General features: G+C 33.5%; 1 protein-coding gene across 3 annotated transcripts in view; it reads right to left on the bottom strand.

Annotated features, from left to right (window-relative positions):
* LOC117110920 (sugar transporter SWEET1-like) overlaps positions 1 to 25467 on the bottom strand; it is a 125044-nt gene that overhangs the window by 75778 nt on the left and 23799 nt on the right. For 2 of the 3 annotated variants that reach the window (XM_033253764.1, XM_033253765.1), the window contains exon 2: positions 21757 to 21855. In XM_033253764.1, the coding sequence (XP_033109655.1) occupies positions 21757 to 21824 (68 nt within the window). In that variant the 5' untranslated portion in view covers positions 21825 to 21855. Of the gene's footprint in view, positions 1 to 21756; positions 21856 to 25467 lie in introns of those variants that run through there. The other variant, XM_033253766.1, reaches the window with a different exon arrangement.

Here is a 25467-nt window from a genome sequence, read left to right as displayed (position 1 = left end):
TGTACTATTGACAATAAAATTACTTTGAACTTTAACTTTGAACAATGACTCTACATTCCTTTATCTCATTTTTCCATCATAATTTGGATACAATATGTGAGGGTTGTCAACGAAAGACGCATCATTGTTTATCATTTGAGATACTGTAATAATCAAACTAGGTCTCAGAGTAAATAGAGTTCTGCATTGCTGACATCATAGCCCATGCGACATCCTTCCGTTAATACTGAGCAACACCAACCATGCACTTTGGTACAGATGACATATGATATAACGTATATTTGTGTTTTTATAAGGTTTTTTAATCAAAAAAAGTATTATGTTATGATGCAAAAGACAGCTGACCACTTGGAAGTAGTGTCACATGTTGGATATCGGAATCTGACAATATCTGACGAAAACCAGCCAGGTCTATTAGGGCAACGAAACCATTAAAAACACGTTATATCGTCATTGCGGACTTATAAAATCCGCATACGCCTTAAAACTAAAAGAAAATGCATACGTTTAGAGTCCGTACTGAGCCCAAAAGATCCGCAATGAAAATATAACGTGTTTAAAGTTGTTCTGAAAAATTTTAGCACGTAATATGTCCAAAAATTATTTTTTAAAAAGAAAAAAAAAATCTCCTTTCTTCGGGCAGGTTGAAGCTGACAGGAAGATTAGCCGTTCTCATTGGATTTTAAACTCTGTCTTCCCTAGTCCTCACCCAATATCACTGGCACCGTCACTGCGTGGATGACAGTAATGGTGGTATTAGAGCCCTAAGGAAGTACTTTGTGTCAACACTCCATAACACTTATATTTTACCACATATTCAACTGCAATATAAATCATGAAAATTTAACTGTTGTTAGATTCTACATATCATTTAATATAAATTCTTCTTTAAGACCCTTCAAAATATCTACAAATTTGTAAAGATTATCAATCATTTGAAAGAGGCTGATACATGGACATCTATACAATATGCAAAAAAAATCGTCCTGGTTTGAGTAATATGTCATACATACTGTAGTTATCACTTTATTTCTAGATGTTTGTGTGGTCAAGAAAGTGTGAATTCATTGCTAAGATAGCGGACATTTGTCTTATAAACACATAGAACAAATATTAATCATGGATGAGAGTGAATACTTCATCCTGCTTCCAAGTAACTCAACAGGTTATAATCATACTAAAGCCTGTTTTTCACTAGGCAAATTTATTCATTTTAATCAAAAGTGTTGGTTTGCTTCCTGAGCTCTGATTGGTTACAAATTTTTTTGCTTTGCAGAAAGTGAAAAGAGTTCAAACTACTGATAGCGCTGAAGTGAAAAACTCTGATGTGCCTGCGCATGAACCGACGCTCTTGAATCTTGAATCTTAAATTCGCCTACTGGAAAATAGGCTTAAAATTACATTATTTTGTACTGTATACTCAAAAAAACTTTAAAGGAGAAAATATTTTCCTCACTATTAATGAGACAAATATATAATACTGTTCCTGTTTTTACAAAAATACCAAAAACAACATGGACATCAATGATAAACAAATAACTAAAAACCATTAACTCATCACACCAACTTTTAATACCAGATTCTTCAGACCACCGAAAAAAGTCGTGGAAAATATAGAGGGTGTATACGCTAAGTCTACAAAAGACGGAAATGCGTAACAGATGAGATATTCTTTATATATATCATATAGGAAATTACGTAGTAAAATCAATTATCAAAAACTACTGTAAATTGTTGTCTCATGATAACTTTATCAATTGAGCAATTAAAATGTTTTATTACATTTCCGATTGTTAGCAACATATTTTAGCACAATTGGCATGAGTTCACAAGTCTCACCAACTTTACTCTTTCTGACAGTAGGAAGGGGTAGTAAGTTAAATTTGATGATATACAGTAAAATGTGTAAACAACAATTGGTTTATTTGATTTGAGGATAATAAAAAAGTTCATGTCAGAACATAAGAAAACAGGAGATATGTTTTCTTAATATTTGTTTATAGGAAGAACAGTCCTCTCCTCCTTTCTAGACAAACACCTTTTCAAAAAATGCCTTAAAATAGGCAGAAAGGATTGGAGGGCACATCTTTCAAAATTTTCTAAGATTTAAAGACCTTCTCAGTATACCATTATTCAGGTTCTAAGCCCTTCCACATGTTCCTGCCCTTAACTTTCAAAATTGACTTGCGCCAATTAATATAAGTGATAATAATTTACTGTTAGTTTACCGTTCCCTTTCTTGGTAGTACCCAGAGCAAGTAAAATCCACTAATGTTCGTCAATCGGCGACCAGCAGATTTGTGGCTAATAGATTGAAGATGTCTAGACAAAGACATATTACACTCGGAAACAAGATACATATATTACTAACTTATTGATCACTAATCAATCAATCATTCAATAGATTTATACGGTGCCATTCTGATAGTCATTGCTAATGGCACCAGTGATGGTTTAATGGTAAAGATTGAGTGATTATATAAAAGAGATGTTTGATTCATAATTTAAGGGTGATGTTTCATATTAGTGACAATTTAAAGGTGCTCTTGACTGATCAGTTAAAGGAGATATATGAGTGATGATTTAATGTGAGGCTTGATAGTGAGATGATATAAGATGATATTTGTCCAAATATTTAAAGGTGATCACCTAAAGGGGATGTTTAAGTGATGTGTGAAACATAATGTATAGGTTACCGTATATACTCGTGTATAAGGCGACCCACACATTAAACAATCCCCGAGTTTGAGAATGTTTTTGGATTATTTTCTGTATGTCAGGCATATAAAACAACCACGTTTCACCGTAAAAATTCATCAAAATCTTATTTTCCAGTATATAAATTGCGTTCATTCATACTAACATTTAGTAGGTTCAAAGCAGCAGTAAATTCGCATGTTACAGACACTCTGCACATAAGACGATAAGACGAACATGATTTCAAAAATCTAATATTTGTATAAGAACCCCCTTGATTTTTTATCGTATTACTATTTTAAGCTTTGTCTTATATGTGAGTATATGTTGATGAGAGGTACCATAATTATGTTTGAGTGACAAAGCTTAATTTTAATGATGTTTGAGTGATGGTCTGGTATGTTTTGTTTGACTCATAATTTACAGTGGTGAATCCAGGATTTTGAAAACAAGGAGAGGGGGGAGGGGATGCTGAAGAGAAATGTTACAACCAACTACACCATAAATATGTTGTTAATTTAAAGTAACTTACTTTGCCATTTACTTCCATAACAAATTAATATAATTTCTGTTGCTTTTGAACCAAAATTGGGGGTACTCTGACATTGCAAATACCCTTCTGGTTATGCCACTTTAAATGATGTTTGAGCAACGATTTACTTATTTTTAAAGGCTGTATGAATACTTATTTACAGGTGATAAGTGATGATTTAAAAGTTACCTTCTGATGGTAAGATTAATGCTAGCTTCACCTTCTTCAATCTCATCTCAAATTCTCTATACTTTCAAGTCTAATACTTTTTGTTCCATAATTGATATAAATTCCTGTTACTGAACTTTACTTAACCTGTCAGATGAAGGTAATTAAATATCCACAATATCTGAATCCCTTTACCTACAGTATCTATAATGCATAACTCTATAAAAAAATTCACCAATTCAAAAAACTACTTCCCACATCTACTGGTTCATAATTATTCCGGTAATCAAGATAAATGCTTCCTGGTAAGCCAACGCTAAGCAGATGATATCAAATGGATTAACAAATAAACAAATTAAAAATTTAAACGATAAATATAAATATCGACAAATTTCAAATAGCAGGATAACTCATATGTCAACTTGAGAAGCTGTAAGACATGCGATTATTTATAATTATTGTTGGAAATTACTGTAAAAGAAGAAAACACCTTGCTATGATGACCTTTATAGGTATACATAGTGAGCTAATAAAATTTCATCACCAATGATATCTCTATTTGAATTGATTTATTAGTTACTTATCACAAATATAAAATATAAATTAACAATAATCGTAAATTTACTAACACACAGAATTACCCACTAAGCCGACCTAGCCATATCATTTTCAGTGAGTTTCTAATAAGAAAGCGATAATAAAATCAAAGATCTTAGAACATATTCTTTAAAAACATTTTCAAGTAGCAAAAACAGTGCAATTCAATATTTGAATTGTTTAACTATATACGTTATTAACTTCCACTTGAAAAGAGAAAATCTTTCATATGAAGTTGAATTCTGCTAATGGATTTCAACATGTCTTTTTAAAATTTTATTTAAAGCACATTTATAGAGGTTGACATTTCTAGCTAGAGGTTAAAATTGGTATTCAGAAGCAATCTTTTGTGGACAGGATTTTAAGCGGTGTCCCAACAGTTTTTTGAGACATTTACCTGTGATCTGCCAATATGCAAGATGTGACACAACATCACCATGCCCATAGGCAAATCATACTTATCTGTCACAGAAAATATGTAAGTGCGGACAGAGCGTTAAACAATTTTTTAGCTCTAAGACAATTTCTGACATTGACAGGATTTGAACCCAGGACCTTGTGACTGGAAGGCAACATTTAAACCATCAGGCATGAACTACATCTCCCTACAACACTGAACTTTGGTCTTTAACCAATAGTATTTTTGACTATTATAATTAATTTTAATGAAATTGTATTAAAAATTTGAAAGTTGATGGCTACGGCCAAGTGAAAAAAACTATTAGTTTTTCAATCTTACTTGCTTCCTTTCTGCTGTTGTCTTTATTACTCTTGCCTCAAAAGGAGAGGTAAAGGATATTGCAATACCGCACGTATATGTGTGTATGTATGTCCTTCAGGGCGCATAACTCAAAAACTACTGGACTGATTTACTTCAAATTTTCTCGTATGTATGTATCTCGGTCATCTTTAAATTTGGTGCTTGATCAGAAAATGCAGGATTTGGAACATTATTTATATATTTTAAAGTTAAAGGTTATACATTTTTACCGCACAAACAAGTGAACAGGTATAATTGGAAAAATTAGGAAAGAAGAACTCCAAGCCAGCACCCAAAATGCAGTATTGGGATATGCCCTTGTCACTGAGCAGGGATCTATAAAAATGTATTTTCTGACCGTAATAGACAGCCAACTCGAGCGGATCATGTGGCCTGGTTTGGCTAGGCTAAGCCAACTCGAGTAGGGTGTGTGTCACATTCTTCCCAGCGGACTGAAAGCGGTCCAGAAGGCGTGGAAACTCGCCTGATTGATGGGCTTGCCATGCAAGGCTTCTGATGATATACTTCATTTAGCTAAGCCGAGCCAACTCGAGTGGATCAAGCACGGGCCATGTTTTTTTTTTAGTGGGCCATGTTTTTTTTTTAGTACAGAGCAAGGGTTTGCATTTTTTTTTTAAGTAAAAAAAAAATATTTACTTTCATAATCTTATAATAATAAATTTTACTTTACTTTGGCCTATGTACACTTGATAAAAGTGTAACCAACATTTTGATTCAAAAAAATCTGATGGATTTTTTTTTAATGTGAAGATAAGAAACTACTCTTTTTTTTAACTTGGATTTTAAATATGTAATAAATATCTGTAAGAACAGACAAGATTAAGATGGATTGGACATCTACTGAGACTTCCCGAGGACACACCTGTCAGGAAATTGCTAAATGAAACATTACGCTACATTACATAAAGTAAAAAAAAACACAAGGGAAGGAGTAAAACATTGGCTAGCACTATTAACACATAACATAAAGAAATAAAATGGCAGAAATTAAAAAAAAAAAACAACTTTATTATAAAATGAAATTGTAAATGATATATGAATTTTTCAATTTTTGGATTAAGGCCGGATGTTCGCATCCTACAGTTAAGAAGCTGAATCTTGTAACAAGTATTTATGGGCTGTCAACACAATTATAGCTCAAAGCTGGAGTGGGGCATTACTTGCACCTATAGTGTATACAGTGATAACCATTTAAATTAAATGAGTTTTAATAGTAATATTGTAAATTTTTCATATTGTAATAGAAGCGTGTGTTGAAGTAAAGGTGAAGGCAGGAGAATAATCATTGTGCTGAATTGTGTATTACACCTGCCAGCTCTCACAGATAATGCGCGAGTCTCATGCACCACTTTTATGTCTCACGCATACATTGTATTATGTCACGCATAACAAAAATGTTTATATAAAATGCATCGGCTGATTATACCTTAAAATTCATAAAAATGAAGTGAATCCATCATTAAAATGTGAATACGGCCAAGTACTGTAATCATAGCAGTTCCAATACAATTTTTAAAAAACAGAAAGGATACTCTATTTTGTTACTATTACATAGAGGGTGCTATATACACATTATAATTTGTTTTTGTCAAGCATCGACACCAACAAAGTGGCAGGTATAGAGTATACATGTGGTCCCTGACTACTTAGCAACCAAGAGTTTCTTATACTGTAGTAGCTTTATATTCACCTCATTTCAAAAGTGGGCTGAAATGAAGCATTGAATCAGGGTTTGCCTCAAAATTGGCAACAGCATTTGCCCAACAGGAGACAAATTTCCTGACAGAAGTGAAAGTTGGCAGGGCTAGGGAAATCCGAGAGCCCCTGTGAGGGGATAAGAGCATATAGTATGGCCCTCTAGACAAGCTCCATTCCCTAGTTCCTCTTCTTGCGCCACTCCCAGTTAATTTCAGATAAACCAACCACAATAGAGGGTTTTGCACACAAACGAATACGTGTACACATACGTTTAGCTTTCCGTAACGGTTTGTAGCCATGTGCTTTTTGTATGACAGCGAAATTTAAGCATAGGGCCTTAGGACCTAGAAGGCCATTTTCTTCTCTTATCATGCTTCTCAAAATCAGATTTTGGCATGGCCTAAAGTTTTAGTATGTAAGGCTTTAAAATTTGAAAGTGGTAGTTGAATAATACTCTTTTCCTTTTTGCCCAGAAAAGTCCTGACACCACCAATCATCAACATTTTTTTAATACCCCAAAATGAGACGCATCCTGTAACTTGCTGTCTTCAAAAGTAACAAAAATTGCACATACGTATTAAAGATACATTTATTTTTTAAACTTCCTGTAAAATGTGCAGATCCTACTTGAAATTCAAAATTTTCACTTAAGTGTAGTGAGCGATATATACGTGTCATCTACACGGTTAGCGGATAGCAACCGGCATATGACATCATAAATGATGATGTATACGTCACACTAGCCGTATGTGTTCGCATGCGAAACCTCCCTAATCACTGCTGACTTCCTGTATGTATTCTTTCAACGTAATAACTATAAACACATCAATATCTGTGATTAACATCAGATGGGCAATGCTGGTCATGCCTGGATTTTGTTTTGTTCAGCTGGGTTTTATTTGGGATGTAATGGCAGTTAGGGTGGTATGGTTATTCCCGCCCTCCCCCGATGTGCTGCCCAAATCACCACCCGACAGATCTCCAAAGACTTCAGGCTTTTGTGGGTTATTCTATTGTGAAAGAAATCAAATCTAATCCATTAGGCTCAACCAATTATTGATCAATCTGAGTATAACTAGGTCACTGAAACTAGATAAGTAATTGCACCAACCAGAATATAAGTTTAAAGAGAGAAAAAAAGGAGCAAGCACAACACAGATATCAATACGGAATAAATTAATATGTCTTGGAAGAAACTAATTAAGGAATCCATTACAAATTCATTGGCAAAACATCAATAGATCTGATTTATTAGAAACTTTGTAGGTTAAATAAACATTGATCATGGAAAGTTCTAGGTTCTTAGAAGCTTTATTGAAAACATGTATCTCTTTTGATGGTCTTTGCTACCACGGTTTGTCATGTTGAGATCAGGATTGCTGTATCTCTGATATTCCATAGTATAAAGACATTTTGTCTAGCCATATTAGAACTCAGCTACCCCTACCTATTTTTAGCTTGCAAAGCATCCTAACAGCTGTGCACCAAAAGTTGTTGGGTTGGTTCCAGGTGGAATGCATATTATTTTCATTTTTTTCACCTACTTTACTACACATATGTAAAAACAAAACATGTACACATGATCATACAACCACACACCAACCATCAAAAGGCATAAAAGAAGGAGAGAAATATTTTAAAACTTTCATGTAATTCTCTTTGGGTTTTGTTTAACTATCTTTACTCTACAGTGATTCTGCTAATAAACAGAGATTAAACAAACTAGTAAAATAAAGCCATTAAATGCATCAGGCTATTATTAGAAAATAATAGAATGGTATTGTAGTAAAGAGATATATAATGATTCTTTGAAATAAAAGCTCTCACTTTTTCTATGACCTTGCTCTTGGCCCTGGCAAAATTCACTTCAGCAGGTATAAAAGGAGCTCTTCATTTTAAAATTGCAACTTTATCAAGGAGCATTCCAGGAAATTGTCTATATAGTTTTGAGACATGATTAAGTGCAATGTCTTTAGCAATTATGCTGGATTTTTAAAAATAGCTTTTTTTAATAGCAAATTATATTTTTGGAGGAAGGCGCAAAAAACAATTAGAATGTTATAGTATTCTCCTTTTATAATTCATATTTAACATAATAAAAATCTTAAATAATAAGTAAAATAAGTATGCATGAATATTACAAAATAATGTGGTTGTAATGAATTTGAGATATAGTAATGCACTTGTCAATTGTAGTCCTTGCCCCCAGGACCTGGGCCTAGGGGGACTTAGCCGGGGATGTAATTTCCAAAACGGTTACATGCATGTGAAAGCCCCAGCCACCTGCTGGCAATACAGGGCATCGTTTAACATACATCCCTGGCTAAGTCCCCGCCACTAACCGCTGTAGTCCCGGTAAAATGCCCCGCTAATAGATGATTGGATGATAAAACCTACTTGAAAGTAAGCAGATTTCCATGGAAGTTTGGAAAAGTGCAAAAAAAACAGGAGTGTATTGAGAGATTGATCATAAAAAAAGAAAATAATTGATTGATTGATTTAACTGATTGATAGAATTTATTTATTCAATATCAAAACAGAGCCTAAATAAGAAAATGAATACACGTAGTAGAAACAAATTTCCTTGCCTTGGCTTATGTACTGGCGCATTTTTCATGCAAACTAGGTCAAATTCATGGTTCACAAAATTTCATTCAAGACACTCACAAGCGCCGCCACCTCGGTCCTCGGCGTTGTGCGGTTAGAGTTCAAATTTTATTATATAATTTATACCGTGATCTATAAAAAATGTAAATATGATGGTAGGCCTAAAGTACTGGTAGGTGATTTTTAAATTACCAAAACACACAATAGTTGCTGACTGAATGCCTAGAAATGCACGTAGATAACACGTATCGCTGAGGAAGAGCACAGGCGTGCTCAAAATATTCCAATTAAAAAATTGTTTTATGTCTATTATGTCAACGTATACGACTGTACTTTGTGCATTCATACTCATTTTATATATATATATTGTGTATAAGAGACAGATATATATATGTGTGTGTGTGTGTGTGTGCCACGAGCGTCTTCAATGGATACCGGCACATTATAAATGTCCGTTTATTATATATAATAATGCAATGAGCTTTAAAGGACTTTAGTTTACAAACAGATAATAATTAAATGAAGCAATATATAAGTGCAACCTTCTCTGATCCCTGGGAGAGTACTGTGTTGCCATCAAACTGTACGTATACGTGCTTAGAGTATGTAAACTAATCAAAACACTGGATCACCTTTCATTTTTCATTATATTTAAAAAAAATAATTTACGAGGGTTTGGCTTCACTGCTCAAAGGCTCATTGTATAAATAGCATATCCAACCATATATTATTACCATCCAGTGAAATGACAGGAAAATTGCAAAACTTGCTGTAATCAATTCAAATTTAAATAACTTGTTTTAGCTCAATCCTACTGACTGATTCGCTTTGCTAGAAAGCCTACAGTAAAAAATTTTCAAATTGTTATACTTTAATCTTAATCCATTTATAGCTAATATATGAGCAACATTCATTTAACCATGAGACGTCACCTAATCTAAAATCAATTAAAATTCAAATTACATAATCATGTACAATTTTGCACAAGTCTCATACAAACATATTGCATCTCTATACTACTGTACGTGGTTGGAGACAACCTCTACCAGAAATTACAGCTTTTCTGAACATAATCTACCGGTATTAAAAAAAAAAAGGTCAATATTGATTGGTTGAATGTTACTGAAATTTGGTGCTAATAATGTGGGTAAAGGGTCACATCATGTACAAGCCTCAAGACCTGGTTTGAATAACCCAGTGTAAGAGCAACTTTCACAGTAGACGTGAGCACAAGCCAGGTCAGTTCATACACAAAAATGTTCACGCTGTATAGCTCACGCTTGGCTCGAGATATGCAAGTGTGAACTAGTCATAGTTATTTCACATTTGGGAAGTCAAACACAGAATGACATTTGTTAAATAACATGTTGTCAATCCAATTTGAAACGTGATATCGCTCAAAAACAAAATTCAATACAAATAAAAATTTAGTTTAATAAAATATTAATTCTTTATTTGTACTTATTCTAATTAGAAATCTGAAATTTGGGCTGGGCCCCTGGGGACATGTGACAACCGCAGTGCAGCAACACTGACTTAACTACAACATATAAAGGACACGTGGATACAAACATTGTCCTTAACGCACCCACTCTCAATACGTGAGTTATTCAAGCAGCCAAGCAATCAATTCAAATCAAAACCTGAAGCTAGCTGGTTTGAACCGAGGTCTCAGCATGAGAAGCAACAATACTTCTCAGCCAAGCGCTTATAATTATTTCACCTCTAAATCGTACACACAAAAAAATACATAATGAAAGCATACAGACATTACTGAAGGCAAAGATAATTTTTTCCAATATTGATAAAGTTTCAGAGGAACAAATTATAATGATCCTACTGAATAACTAATGAATAAATGAATAAATAAACAAGTTTTAAACCATCAAATTAATGTTTTTTTAAAAACTAGGAGAGAAATCAAATGTCAAAATATAACTTGGTAAATTATTACATGCATTTGCATCCGTACTATCTAAGGTTTTTGAAAACTTGTTGATTAATTAGTGTGGGGATATACTTAAGTCTGGAGATCCTAAGTATTATAAATGAAACGGGAGTCCCGTATTTGCATGTTTTCTGGATGCTAGTAAAGCTTTCGATAGAGTGAATCACTGGTCTTTTTATAAGCAGTTAATTGAGAGGGGCACCAACCTTAGTGCAGTTAGAGTTTTGAAATTTTGGTATGAGAAACAAAGATTCTTTGTTAGATGGGATAATTCCCAGTCAAGATGATTTAAATTAACAAATGGTGTGAGACAAAGTGGAGTTATGGCTCCTCTATTACACAAAGTATAGTGATAATTTTAATAGTGTACTAAAGTAATTATGGATGTGAGCTCAACAACATTAAACATAATAATTTAAGTAGTGCTTTTGTCAAAATTAATCAATTAATTGACTTCTTTCAATTGTTTTGTCTATGGAAACTGTAAGTTGAATTGAATTTAACTTTGATAGAAAAGAAGTACAATATTGGAAAAGGCTATTATGTATTTTGACTATTAAATAATTTCATAATGTTTTTAATTTATGGTCAATTATTTTCCTTCTACTGTAGGTCACAAAGTACTTTTCTTATTGGCGGCACCTGCGAGGGTCACTGGGAATCACAGGGCCTCTATTGGGGAACCCTGGACTCTCATTGAGAAAAAAGTCCATCATTTCGTCAACTGCTCAAAAAAGCAATTTTACAGTCTACTGTAATTCTATGGCGGTGTCCTTTATAAAATTTACTTTTATTTCCAACATTGGTGGGGCTGAGGTGGGTGTGGACAAACTTTCTGGGAACTTGTACCCAGTCGCTGGGTAATTTTTGGTACCACCACAAGCAATGCCGTAGCCGGGATTTCCAAAAGAGTGCGGGACAATTTTAAGGGGGACCAACGTTACGCAAAAATTCAAATAATGTGGACCTATTTCAACGCAAAAATATGAAAAAATCTGGACCCATTTTCGGTTAAATATAAGAAATATCGACCCATTTTTCAAAAAATTACTCATTTTACACATAAGACTGCATAATTTGAACCCATTTTTAAATTTGGACCCATTCTTTGTGGACCCATTAGAAAAATTGTGTGGACTGTACCAACTGTCCCAATAGCTGGCTACGGCATTGACCACAAGTATTTTCCCAGTGTTCATTCGATACAGAATACAATCATTCAAGCATAGTGTGGAACCTCCTCTGCTCTATAGAGAGTAATTTAAGCAGCTACTTCTTCACCAGGCCAATTTCAGTCAAATCCATTTATTACCGATAAATACTCGTGGGCGAAGACAGATACACACAGATAAAGTGTGTTGCCCAAAGAACAGAAGTATCTGACTTGAACTTGTGACCATGTGATTTGTATGAGTGATTACAATATGATCTGCATGGATTAGAAAAGGTTTTTTCAGTGTAAAACGTATGAAGGATCATGTAAATTAAAAGACTTATTTCCAGTGGGGGACTGTCTTGGTGTTGAATTAGGCAGTAATCATGATGCAATTCCCTGCTCTTTTCTGAAGTGTGCACTGCTTTCTTTAATATGCAACTTGCTCAGTCAGCTACTGTGCCTTTCGCTGAACCATGGCAATCTCTTATGTGTTTCAGGAGGGCTGAAATGCAAGTCTCAAAGGCGCAGTGTCTTTCGGACTAGACGTTTAAGCCGTCAGTACTGTGTGCAAAGTGGCTCCTGTGCACATTAAAGAATGCAGTTACACTCTTTGGAAAAGAGTAGGGGGATTATCTGTCTCCCAGTGTACTGCCCAATTTTACCAAAAGGACCCATTGGAAATAAGTCTTAGGACTTTCATGGTTTATCCTGGTTGTGTATCACACGGAAAAAATCCAATACAGTCGGCCATATTGCACACAGAACCAGTGGATGAAACATTCGCTATTAAAACTTGCATTCAGTCCTCTAGCTGAAGCTCAATGAGAGTAACAACAGAATCGAACTAGAAACCAATGTTCTCAAGGTTCAGCACACATTCAACACCAGTTTAACTGGGCTAAGATGCTCTAAAAAATTAAAACAAAGAAGAATACATAAACAAATTATTAGTATTTATATTAATGCTTTCTAGCTACCTCAAATCTCTTCAATATTATTGCTTTGTTCACAGAAATGTAATCATGCATGCAATTCCCATATCCAATGTAATCATCATTATTTTTTAGGTGTGTCAGGTATCTAGGTTTATTTAATCGTTATTGACATTGAAATTGCAATCCCAGTCACGTACTTATATTTATTGGAGGCTAAAGACATTCAATATGTTATAGGGCACTTGCATCTTAAAATTAGAAATCTTGGCATTTTGTTTTTAAAATGAAGGATGTTTCTCTTATTTTTATAGTCAAAGAGTGCCATTTCCAAGCATCAAAAGAGATGTCCTTCATAAAATTAGCTTATCATTTCAAACATTGGTGGGGCTCATGCGGGTGTGGACACACTTTTGAGGAACTTTCTATTATGTACATAATGTTGTTTAAAAGATTGAATAAATAATGAAATGAAAATTTTCAAAATTTGTATATTTTTCGCCTGCAAGTGGCAACGTCTTTCCTGTTGGTACATTGAAATGTGAAAGTGAATAAATGAAAACATACTTTTTAAGTGTTATCACTGATTTTTGATTTGCTGCAGAAATGAGCAATATAAAAATTTTAAAAAAGTTATTTGGTACATGATGCTGAGACCACTTGGTTTAATACTCCATAAAAAAAATTTAATGTTTAGAGATATATCTTGCCATTTATTGCAACTTTTTATCATTTTTATAAGTATACAAAAATACACTAGGTGAAAGGTGTCAAGATTATGTAGTATTGGTTATACTGTTATTGTATTTGGAAAATGAAAAAAAAATCATGATTTCAAAATGACAACAATCATCATTTTATTTTTTAAAGAGGGGAAAACTCACAGGAAAAAAAAAATGACACACAAATATATGATCTCCTACCTGTTTTCCCCCTTAAAAATTATTCATTATTCATACAATTTCTTCCATGAAATATAGGTTTGAATTTTTTTGTAATTTCATTTGCATAACCAATCAAACGATATAGCTTAATTGAGCTGACAGACCATGACAGATATTAATTCCCTATAAATAATACAATTATTACTGAGGAGTTAGAAGAAAGCAGGAGCAGACTGTCCTATTTTTCAATAGGTCACAAACTGATGCGCCTCTGGGATAATTAACACTGAACTCAAAATAATATGAAACTGCATTCATGCATTACGATAACTCCTTGGTCTTCCTTGGTACTGTAGTGCCACAGTTGTGTTTTGAATAATGTGCCCTCTTTCTATGAATATTATAGAATTCCGGGGCAGATCCAGTAGGGGGACACGGTGACATGTGCCCCCCCCCCCGTTTTGCTACTAAATTAAAAAACATGTCAATGCAAATCAATGTTATATCCAACTCGCTTATCCATTTTGAAACTATTGATCTTCGTGTATGTGAAACAGCAACCATGTGCTATGCCTGTCTCTTATACACATCTAGATGTGTATAAGAGACAGACTATCTTCATGGCATAGCAAACACTGTTAATACCACACGTCACCACAGGACGAAACTAGACGTATTAAAACAAAGATTAATTAAATCATTGGTAAACGCATACATTATACCGATTTTTAACAGATTCCATCTGTAGGCCTATTCTTATGCTAAGCAAGACCAGAATACCAACTAGGCATATATTACTTAACAGTAAAATTATTAATTACCAATTAAATATATAATTATATCAATTTAACTAGTAACAGTCATTATAATCAATAATATATTACTGTATATAATTGCAAACTACTATTAGAAATATATCAAGTTACTCACAGTATCGATAGTATCAGACAAGATTCATCTTAAAAAAACGTCTTACTCCGACATAAACCAAAAACCTTTTGTCGATACAACGCTCACGCAGCCAATGCATTATATTCTCCACCTTGTATGCAAATGTACACGGGAATACCAATAAAACAAAAGCAATAGCAATAGCAATGCAATGCGCCACCAATAATGATAAAGAAAAAAGAAATAACGGAAAACTTTCCGATCCATCACACATATATCAAGCCTATAACCATATATCAAGCCTATAACCATATATCAAGCCTATAACCAACCTTGCCATGCGGTAATGGCCAACAGTATCACTGTTGTTACTATTAATATTGTACAATACAATTTTAGTTGAGATCATTATTTGAAAATAGAAGCTGAAGTAGCCATTATTTCCTGAAAATATTGCCTAAAGAAAATAATGACTTCTATAGGTTTCTATTTTCCAGTCAGTACCTGAAATAACTTGACAATAATTGATTTAAAATCAACCTACTGCAGGCCTATAGCAGTCATCAGTCGCTATAGCATTATCTGTGCGTACCGTATATGTAATAGCTGTGCGAATGCAAGTGATTGTTATAGATCAATAGATCTGAATATGTTGTTGCTAGATCCAACTGAATGCATATATCAAGCCTATAACCAACCTTGCCGTTCCATATTGACAAACATGAATAAAGACTTGAACTAGAATAAGCTAGATGTGATAACAAGGGGATGACTCAAAAATATAAAATAATTTAATTTGTTATGTCATTTTGGCACTGTTTTGGAAAACAAAATCTTAAGGAACCATTATTTCGTTCAAAATTATAGCAAACAAACCAATCAATTGTCATCATTAAGTAAGCCTGGACTGAATGTACAATAATTGTACAGGTAAGTCTCTTGCACATTTGTTCCTCATCAATTCAAAGTGCTTGAGTAAGCTACATTGACATCTCTTCTCTTTCATGGAACACAAAACGTGTCTTTCATTCTGTTTCAATAGATTTCTGATCGATCGGGTCCATTCCATTGTTTCAACACAGCCATTTTTTTCACTTGGAACTTGGTATTATTAATGTTTCTATTCTTCAACACAGTTTTGATTTTTCATAGAACAAACACCTTTCATGAAAAAGAACAGTTGTGAATATAGCTTAGGAGATAAACATCAAGAGAACAGGGTTGACACATTTCAGAACATAAATATACTTCCTGATGATGACATAATTAATGTCGAAATATTGAATCCCAACACGATGACGTGTATTTTGATACTTCAATATACTTCAAGTTATCTATATTCTGAAAAGAACTGACATTGTGAAGCAGTGGTGATTGATGTTAAAAAAGTGGCATCCATACATTGAGTGTTTAATGTTGGTAAGATGCCGGATTTCTTTTCAAGCCTGGTAAATTCACTAAATAGTAGTGTTCAGTCAAATTAAGGAGCCTTTCCAATTGTTGGTAATACAGTAGTTACACAGTATCGCAGACATGCAATGAAAACAGTGTAGTGATTTCATCAAATTAAGGAGCCTTTCCAATTGTCGGGGATACAGTAGTTACACAGTATCTAGCACAAATTCATTAAGTATACTGTAAATTTAATATTATTTGACAATGAGGTGAGGAATCAGGGCTGCCAGGAGGGGAAACTGTTAACAAGGCAAGGGTTGGTGTGGGCTCCCAGTTACGAGCATAAAACACGAGAAAGAATGAGCTGAAGGTGCAAACATTTTCTTTGGGAGAGGGGGGCCTTGTCAATCTGGAGGGGCCCACATAGGGACCTATTCCATTATTGAGGGCCCATGATTTAGCAAAGGACTACCTTTATCATCATTTTTATTTAATAACACTTTTCTAAATGACTTAACTGAATTATTACACACTGCTAAAAATAGAAATAAAATTCAAATTGGTAATACAGTAGAACCTCGATTTTACGTACGGTACGGGACCAGAGGGCGTACGTAAATCGGGGGATTCGTAAAATAGAGGTTGGGTTAAATTTGTGGTAACCTTTGACCTAATACGTACGTAACGCTCAATAAACGTATGTACGAACGAACGATGATACCTACTAGGCTAGACCTAGCCTCTAGGCCTACGAATAAAGCCATGTGTTTAGTGTTCTTATTCATCACTTTACGATGTCATAATAAAGTGTTCAAATAAAACCATGTGTCTAGTGTATTAATTTATCACTTTATATCTTTTATTTAACTAAAATAAAGAACATGAAAATATTGTAAGATTACCTATACGACAAAGGTATAACTTGGGAATTCCCCTTCATGCCTACTCTAAACAACAGAGATGGTGTTGTCTGGGCCTGTTGAGACAAACTAAACCCATGTGCGCTGCACTGGGCGAGCCAACCAATTAGCGTTCGTGTACGTGAAACAGCAACCATGTGCTATGCACTGGGCGAGCCAACCAATTAGCGTTCGTGTACGAAACTATGTCTACTCAGCTTCGTGTAGAAAATTCGTCCAGACGAGTTCTTCTATGGTTTGCCACACGAAGCTAAGGAGGAAAGCAATAATTTTGAGCACCATCGGTAGTTGTTCATCTTACTCAGTTCACATGGTTTTAGATTATAACAACCCGGTATTAGACTCAATCAACGTTGCTGTTTAATGAAAATACGTTGCATTATGGTTTGTTTATTGTTATAGTTTATTGTTATATTCTTTTTACTTATGATTGCTCTCAAAAGGGCCGTTTGTTTTGAATATTTTCGGGGTGTTTGATGACGTCATCGTCCATACGAGGCGTACGTAAAACAGAGGGTTCGTATAACTGGGGTACGTAAAAACGAGGTTCTACTGTATATGTGTTAACAATTTGTCATATTCAGATGATCTTGTGTTGATTAGTGACACAGTATATACCTTACAATATTTAGAAATTGAAATAGTTAAATCATTTAAATATATTGGTGTCACTTTCAACTCTACCGGAAAGTGGGAAAAAGCAAAACAAATAAATTGCACACAAGGGGATAAAACATTCTTTGCACTTAAAAATGTGATACAAACAAATTTTGGTCAATTAACAGTAAGTATTTGAAATTGTCTATTTGATGTAAAAATTATCTCAATTATTTTATATGGCGGCGAAATACGGGGATTAAATATTCTCAAACATATTAATGATTTCCAGATCAAATTTTATAGGTATATTTTAGGAAATGGAAAATCTGCACCCAGTGAGGCAGTTTATGGGTGAATGTGGAAGGTTTTCAAATTCAGTAGATTGTATTATTAATGTTATTGGGAACCTTTGATTAATATGGGCGAAGATAGAATTATCAGAATGTGTTATAATTTACAGATGCAGAAAACACAAAGAGATGAACCTTCTTATGGTTATCTCAAAATATGAATGATATCAATGTTTATTTCTGAAATTAAAATTAATATTAATTGAAAAGATAAATTCATATTCTAAATTAAGATATTACAAAATTTAAGCATACGTTTGGAGTAGATGAATACTTGATACAAAATACTGATTTTAAATATAAGCAAATCTTCAAAAAAATAGAAAGTAAGGACAGATTATGCAAGTTATGTACCTTAGATAAAATAGAAGATGAATGTAATGTTTTAGTTTGCCCCTATTTTATTGACAGAAAAACATTTCTACCACATTAGGTTAAAGAAAAAAACTTCAATACCGGTATTTCAATTCTTTCATTTAATGTCGTCTAAAGATGTAAATATTGTTATTAATTTATCAAAGTATGTATATTATGCATATAATTATAGGAAAGTATATTTAGAAACCCTCACCTAATTTTTATTTATGTTTTATATTTTAAAAGGGCTGGAGATCTATTTATTGAATAAAAGCCTTTGGGCACAAAATGATAGTAATTATTATTTTTGAAAAAAATATTGAAAAAAAAAATACTACCTGCATTTTCCTAATGGCCCCTAGTAAGCTTGGGTCCCTGGGATCTTTCCCCCTGTCCCCTCTCGGTGGCACGGTGATGAGTAAAATTATGGTAAAGGTCACAAAGAAAAATGTAATAAATGCTAAATAGAAGTACATTTATTTCTAAGAACTGACATGGACAGTACTTTCTGAAGTCACAAGGTCAATAAAGAAACATCGAAGCAATAAAGAAAAACAATATTGCTAAAAAAAAAGTTCACTGACATATTTCTAGGTTGATGCTTAAAGGCTGCAAGAGAAAAATAATAAAGCTAAAATGAAGTTCATCATCTTTATCCAAGGTTATTAATATCTACAGTACATTAAAATATCACAGAAAAACATAAATGCAAACAAAAGTATATCGATTGATTCTAGGTTGATTTGGACATTATATTCAAAGGTTACAAGACAATAAATTTTCTGTTGACTTCTACCATGACCTGACACTGGTTTAGAACAAGAACGAGTCAACTATCATCATTTATTTTTACAGTTCTGTTTGAAAAAGTTGACAATTGGCAATGTATCAAATTAAATAGTAATTATAGTTTTTGATAAGTCTGCAGAATATATCAGGATAATATAAACACTCTAGTTTTTATGATAAACATTATTCCTATAACTTCTGAAACTTCTACTATTAATGGCAATGGTGACGATGGTGATGACATTAATGATATTTTAAAGAACATTCATAAACAGTAAAACCTAACTAACATAAATTTATAGGCACTACCCAAAAAGATTACCGTATAACTTTGAACAGACACACACACACACAATAAAAAATTGTTTATTTATTTTGACTAAGCAGCGCCCATGATCAGAGCTTACAAATTTGCTCAACAAACCTAAGTTAAGTCCATAAGCACAGGCGATGTGACTGAATAATTTTGTACAGTACTATACAGTATGTGTTTATTCTACTTTTAAATAAATATAATTATTGCTGTTAGATGATTTCTTAACAGATTTTTAAAGATGTCCAATGAATCAGCATGTTGATTTGATGCAGGGAAGATATATACAGAACTATAAAGAACTGTGAGCATGGTTCAAATATAGTTTAGGTGAAGATTTAGATGAACTGGGACAACCTTAGAAGAAGAGATCTGGCAGTGATGATAGATACTGAGAATATTGATTGTGGATAGTGTACAAATTTATATGCAAGTGATAGGACCTTGAACCCTACATGCTGTTTGATGGGTAATAATTGTACAGTAAAGATACATGATCTGTAGTTTGGTTTATATTTTTACTTTCTGAAAACTACTTACTTCCTTGCAGAAATGTCAGATTTTCTGACTGAAATATAGTATTGTGCTTAACAGTAGATTCTAGAAGAGTAGAATTTAAGATGTTTGATAACTGGTACAGTTTCCTATATACTTACTCTTGAAGATAGCTGAATTAAACAATAAAACAATGAAATTTTTAAAGCACAATACAGATGGTAGCAAAACTATAAATTTATAAAAATTTCTGCCTTCTATATAATTGTACTGTTTATTAGCTTCTCATTGTTTTGTCGTTGTTATGCAATGGATACGTCAGCCACCCACTAGGGTCTGTGACACTTGGTTAAGAGCATCATTCCTGATATATATTTTTATTGTCTACCGACAAAGTAACTGCGGCAACTATAATCATCCAATATACTACTACTCAATCTATCCCAAGAGATACAAACACAACCATCCCCATATTGAGATACTGTATGAAATAGAATTCATGTACAAGAACTCTAAATTAACTATTGCTTTTTGAAACGTACATACAAAAAAAATCAAGTTAGAGAGAAATAAAATCCTTGAAGGCTTGCATTAGATTCATTGAAATGTGATGAAAGTAATTTTCAGTTCAAGAGCAGACAGGGAATAAAAAGCAATTGAAAAATAATGAAGATATGGATGCTTGGATCAGGAAATAAGGGGTATTTGAAAGAAGATCAACGTGTCACACTTGCTAACCATCCTCCTCACAGCCTCTTAGGAAAATCCATCAAGTCAGATTATTTAACGGATGAGAATTATGTAGTAGATACTCAAATGATAAAAGGTTATCATTTAATAGGTTTCTTTTTTTTTTATAAACCCAAGGGAAATAACCGTGCATGAATAAACGCACTACATATTTTGTTTATACATCTGTGATTGTAGCATGGGAATATCATAAATGTAAAGGTATTGAATAATATATATTACACACTTTCTCAATGTGCCAGAAAACTAACTCACTCAGTAACTTACTACTTTCAATGGCAGATCAAGGAATTCGAAAAAGTGGGGGGGGGGAGACACACACAGAGAGGGACTTTCACTTGATGACCTCAGTTCCACCATGATTGGGGCTGAGGTAAGAAAATTTATGATTATGGTGCGATAGCGGGAAATGGCTAGATGTAAAATCTTCTCTTATTTCTTTTATTTTCTATATGAACAACTGCTCTTTAGCTCTTTATTGTTATTGTTACAAGTATAAATAGGCCTTTAAGTTCTTATGATTTATGATGTATTACAGTAGCTCAATAGGCTAAATGTCTCATAATGATGATTTATTGACAGAACTCACAACACTGTTAAAAAAAATAAGGCCTCTAGGTGTACTGACCGTGGCACTGCACTGGGGCCGCAGTTCCCAATGCGCGTAATCTGAGCATCCTTGTTCGCATTTTCAAAAAAGGATCATAAACACTACATTTACATTCACATCTTACCGGCTACTTATATTTCTAGGTGAAGACTGACAGTGGAGGCAGTAATTTATTGTCCAGATTATTCATTTCATTTTCATTTCATTTATTTAACCGAAAACAATTGCAATATAAAAGTTTAAAACAGTCAAAAAGAACAAAAAAGATACAATAAATTATACTTACATTCCTGCACTAAAGCTTCCGACAGTAACAATGATACAAAGCCAAGATAAAAGGTTGATCCATTCCATTGCTTCAAGTATGACTGAAAAACTTCATTCACTATATATACAGAGAAAAAAGACAATAATTTCACTATCCATGATGAAAAATATTTAATAAATTTGGGAAACATTAATTGGTAATAAGAATTAGGGTATTGTGTTCAAATCTTGATAACTGAAATATATTTTTCTCTAAAAATATGATCAAAATAACTACTGTATATCATTGCAAGTTATTCATCGATACTATAGAGAATTAGCTTCATAATTCATTGCATGTTAACCCATCCAAATGAGCTTACCAACTTGGCTTCATTGCTCTGACGGTGAAAGCCATGGGTTTGAATCCATGAGTCTTGAAATGGGTGCGAAGGTGAAGTGGAGGGCTCGGTGATTAAGTGAGGGGGCACTACCTCACAAAATAAGGTGATATGAGGAGAATTTTCAGAACTTGAGAGTAATTTTTATTTTTTAATTAATTTTACTGTCAAATAAACAATTGTTGAACACAACTTTTTAAAGCTAAGCGCCAGAGGAAAAAAATGTTCTGATATGTTGTACAACTGAGATATAGATTTTTGAATATTTAAAATCTGGGGGGGAAAATGTGCATAACCACCTGTTTTTCACCTTTTTCTGCCCCTCACCCAAGTTTTTAAACATTCAAAAATCTGTATCTAACTAACTGCTTCTGAGTTTTTCATCAAATATGGTTTTTGTGTTTTAGAAAAACCAGTTGTACAGCATATAAAAAAACATTTTCATCCAGAGCCTGGCTTTAAAATTTAATCCATCAGAAAAATCCCAATGTTTCATCAACACTGTAAAAGACAACCTCTTGTGATTGGAGAACAACTTTGCAGTGTAGTATGCCTACAGTAGATCGGAAATGTTGTCAAAGTCATAATTAAAGTCATAATTCATTATACAGTACTTTATTTATTAATAGCTTATTAAATTTTTTTTTAAAAGCCTGATGTTGGCCCAGATCTATCCATCTTGCGCAAAAAAATGGTCACCTGCTAGGTCAACAAAACAGATGTTTTGATGTTGAACACATTGCATTGTTGTCCATAATTTTGCATGATGGAATAAAATATTTGGTGGGAATTTTAAGATAATACAGTATCAATATCAATGAAATTATCAAAGAAACAACGCCTTCTGGGGCCACCTCTATTGCTGTCAAGATTGACAAACAAAAACAGACTATGAACAGAAACAACAGGGGGGGGGGGGGATATACAAGCTTTCCCACATTTTTGACCTACTCCTTTAACCTGAAAGGCCGGGGCCAATGGAACCAATCCTGACAGGTTAGAGCACCAGAGGGCATTGTTTTACACAGTGCCCAAAACAACTGTTGCTAGCTGCCATAGCCTGACAAAGTCATGCTAATCATCTAAAGCTAGCAGTAAGTTACATTCCATAGTGCTTGGTTTATAAACGATTAAACAGTCCTACAAAAAAAAGTAACTTGCTGGTACTTTGGCGTACAAATAAATCCAGGAGATAAGTTTTGAAAAACTTTTTGTGTGGCATATGAGCCAATAAAAAATATTTAAGCTTGACTCACAGACAAACATATTTATTTTATCTGGTGCAGTAATTATTAAAGATTACTACAAGAAAATATGAAATGCCATTCATTAAATGCTTTGATAATAACGAATGCAGTTTTATAGATGAAAGTGCTTAAAGTAGAGGTAAACATTGCTCTCATGGCAAGATTAATAAAACTACAGTGCACGATATCAAAGTTGTAATCTATGCTTAAAAGTTGAAAAGAAACGGCACATTTTAAGTACTGAAATCTGCTGCTGAAGTAATAGTTAATAGTATATTAGTTTGCCAAACAATTTTCTTTACATTTTTTGAATTAAAATCTTTTTTATTAATTGCAATGACTGGCCATGGACTCATTAAACTCTGTGACCCTTTATTAAAGAGGGTTCAGGAGAAACATTTTCCACTAATATATCATTCATTCCTCACATCTTTGAAGTAATTATTTGAGAATCCGACGAAAAGGTTGAAAATATAATGGAGAAATACAAAAATGCTTGCTACTGTAAGTGGTAAAAAAAAAATTCTTAACAGTTTAATCTGTTTCATGTGTGCAGATAAACAGAATTAACTGCACTCTCTTATGAAAAAGTGAGTGATTAATGAAATAAAAAATCTTACAGATAAAAAGTGTAGTTGAGTTTTTAAATATATTTTTTTACCATAGTTGTTATGCAGAAGCCTTCATAAACCATTTATTGGAAGTGACCTTTGGGCAAGGGTTTAAGACGGGATTTGGCTTAAGACAGAGGCTGCGGATCCACAATTTGCTCAATTAAATAATTGATTGTGTTGGCCTAAATGTGAGGCATTTTTAATAAAATAAAACTTTTCACTCTGCAGTATATACTTCTATTCAACATTACTATTTTTTCCTGACTTTTATTTACCAATGTTTATCTTTTTATATGTATTTTTATTAAATTTTGAGGAAATGGCCTTCCGAAATATCATCATGAACAAACAAGTGCGCCCTATAAATAGCTAAATGATTAAGTTGTTATTCATTGCGAAGTTCTGCCACTGGTCAACTGAATGCTTGCCCTTAGCCCTATGTAATGTAAACAGTTTGTAAAATCAGATAGTATTGTACCAGGGGATCCATCAAGGTTAACCATGTTAATTTTGTCTTCTTTGGGGCTTCTGATGAGCTGACAACACCTGCAGAAAACAAGAGTAAATGCCCAATTAAAGCCAAATTTAAGTCCTGTGGGAAGCTTTACATTTCTGATTAATTACAAGCTTACAATCTTCCACACTGTTTCTTTTTATACACAAAATTATATAATAGTAATATCATAGCTTCCTGTTTGAGAGATATCAACACACTGATAAGATAAATGTGAGGTCTCTCCACGAAATGAGACGCATCGTTGGTGAAATCATATTGAGATATTCACCAAAATAGGTCAAAGGCAACATTTTTACAAAATTTTGATTTTAATGTTTTTGAATAACTTGATACTTATATTTTATGATTGTGTACTTTTTAAGTGAATTTTCTTACTAAAAGTGTTCTCTTCGCATATTCTGTAATTCTAGTCTTATTATTTGTACAGGTTAGTTTATCTTTAAGGCCGATTTTCTCAAAACCTGGTTCTCATACACCTAAACTTTAAATGCTCACATCTCTGGATCTATTTATCTTAGGGAAGCCATTCAAAGACCAAATTAAAGCTTATAATGTGATCTACCAAAATATAATATAAACTCATTTTTTGATTTTCTATTCGATGAGACTCATTTTGTAGTGAGACCTCACAAACTTGTTAACACAACCAATTTACCTAGTACCGACGAGTTCATGTCTAGTAGAATATCCCTTTACTAGGCGTTAGTCTTTTTTGTCGTCGCGGTGGTAAGGTGTGTTGAATCGTATAGGTTGAAAAGGCGAGTATTTTACTATTTGATTAATAATACAACCTTTAATTTATGCTACGCTAGTTTGGATCTTATTATTGTACTCGTATTTAGATAGCAAAAAGGAATTTTAATTCCTCATGATAGCTTTTCTTGAGCTCACTAACACTTTTTTTCAGAGGTTTGGCCCCAGTGACAGGCCCTATAGGCCTACACAATCTACTGGCCTAGGATAGCTTGTGTC

This window comes from Anneissia japonica, unplaced genomic scaffold (genome assembly GCF_011630105.1).
Source record: "Anneissia japonica isolate Jap-2015-1 unplaced genomic scaffold, ASM1163010v1 scaffold277_len1293397_cov203, whole genome shotgun sequence".
Taxonomy (NCBI): domain Eukaryota; kingdom Metazoa; phylum Echinodermata; class Crinoidea; order Comatulida; family Comatulidae; genus Anneissia; species Anneissia japonica.
The sequence above is the reverse complement of the archived record's forward strand: the minus strand, read 5'-3'. Positions and strand labels throughout refer to the sequence as shown.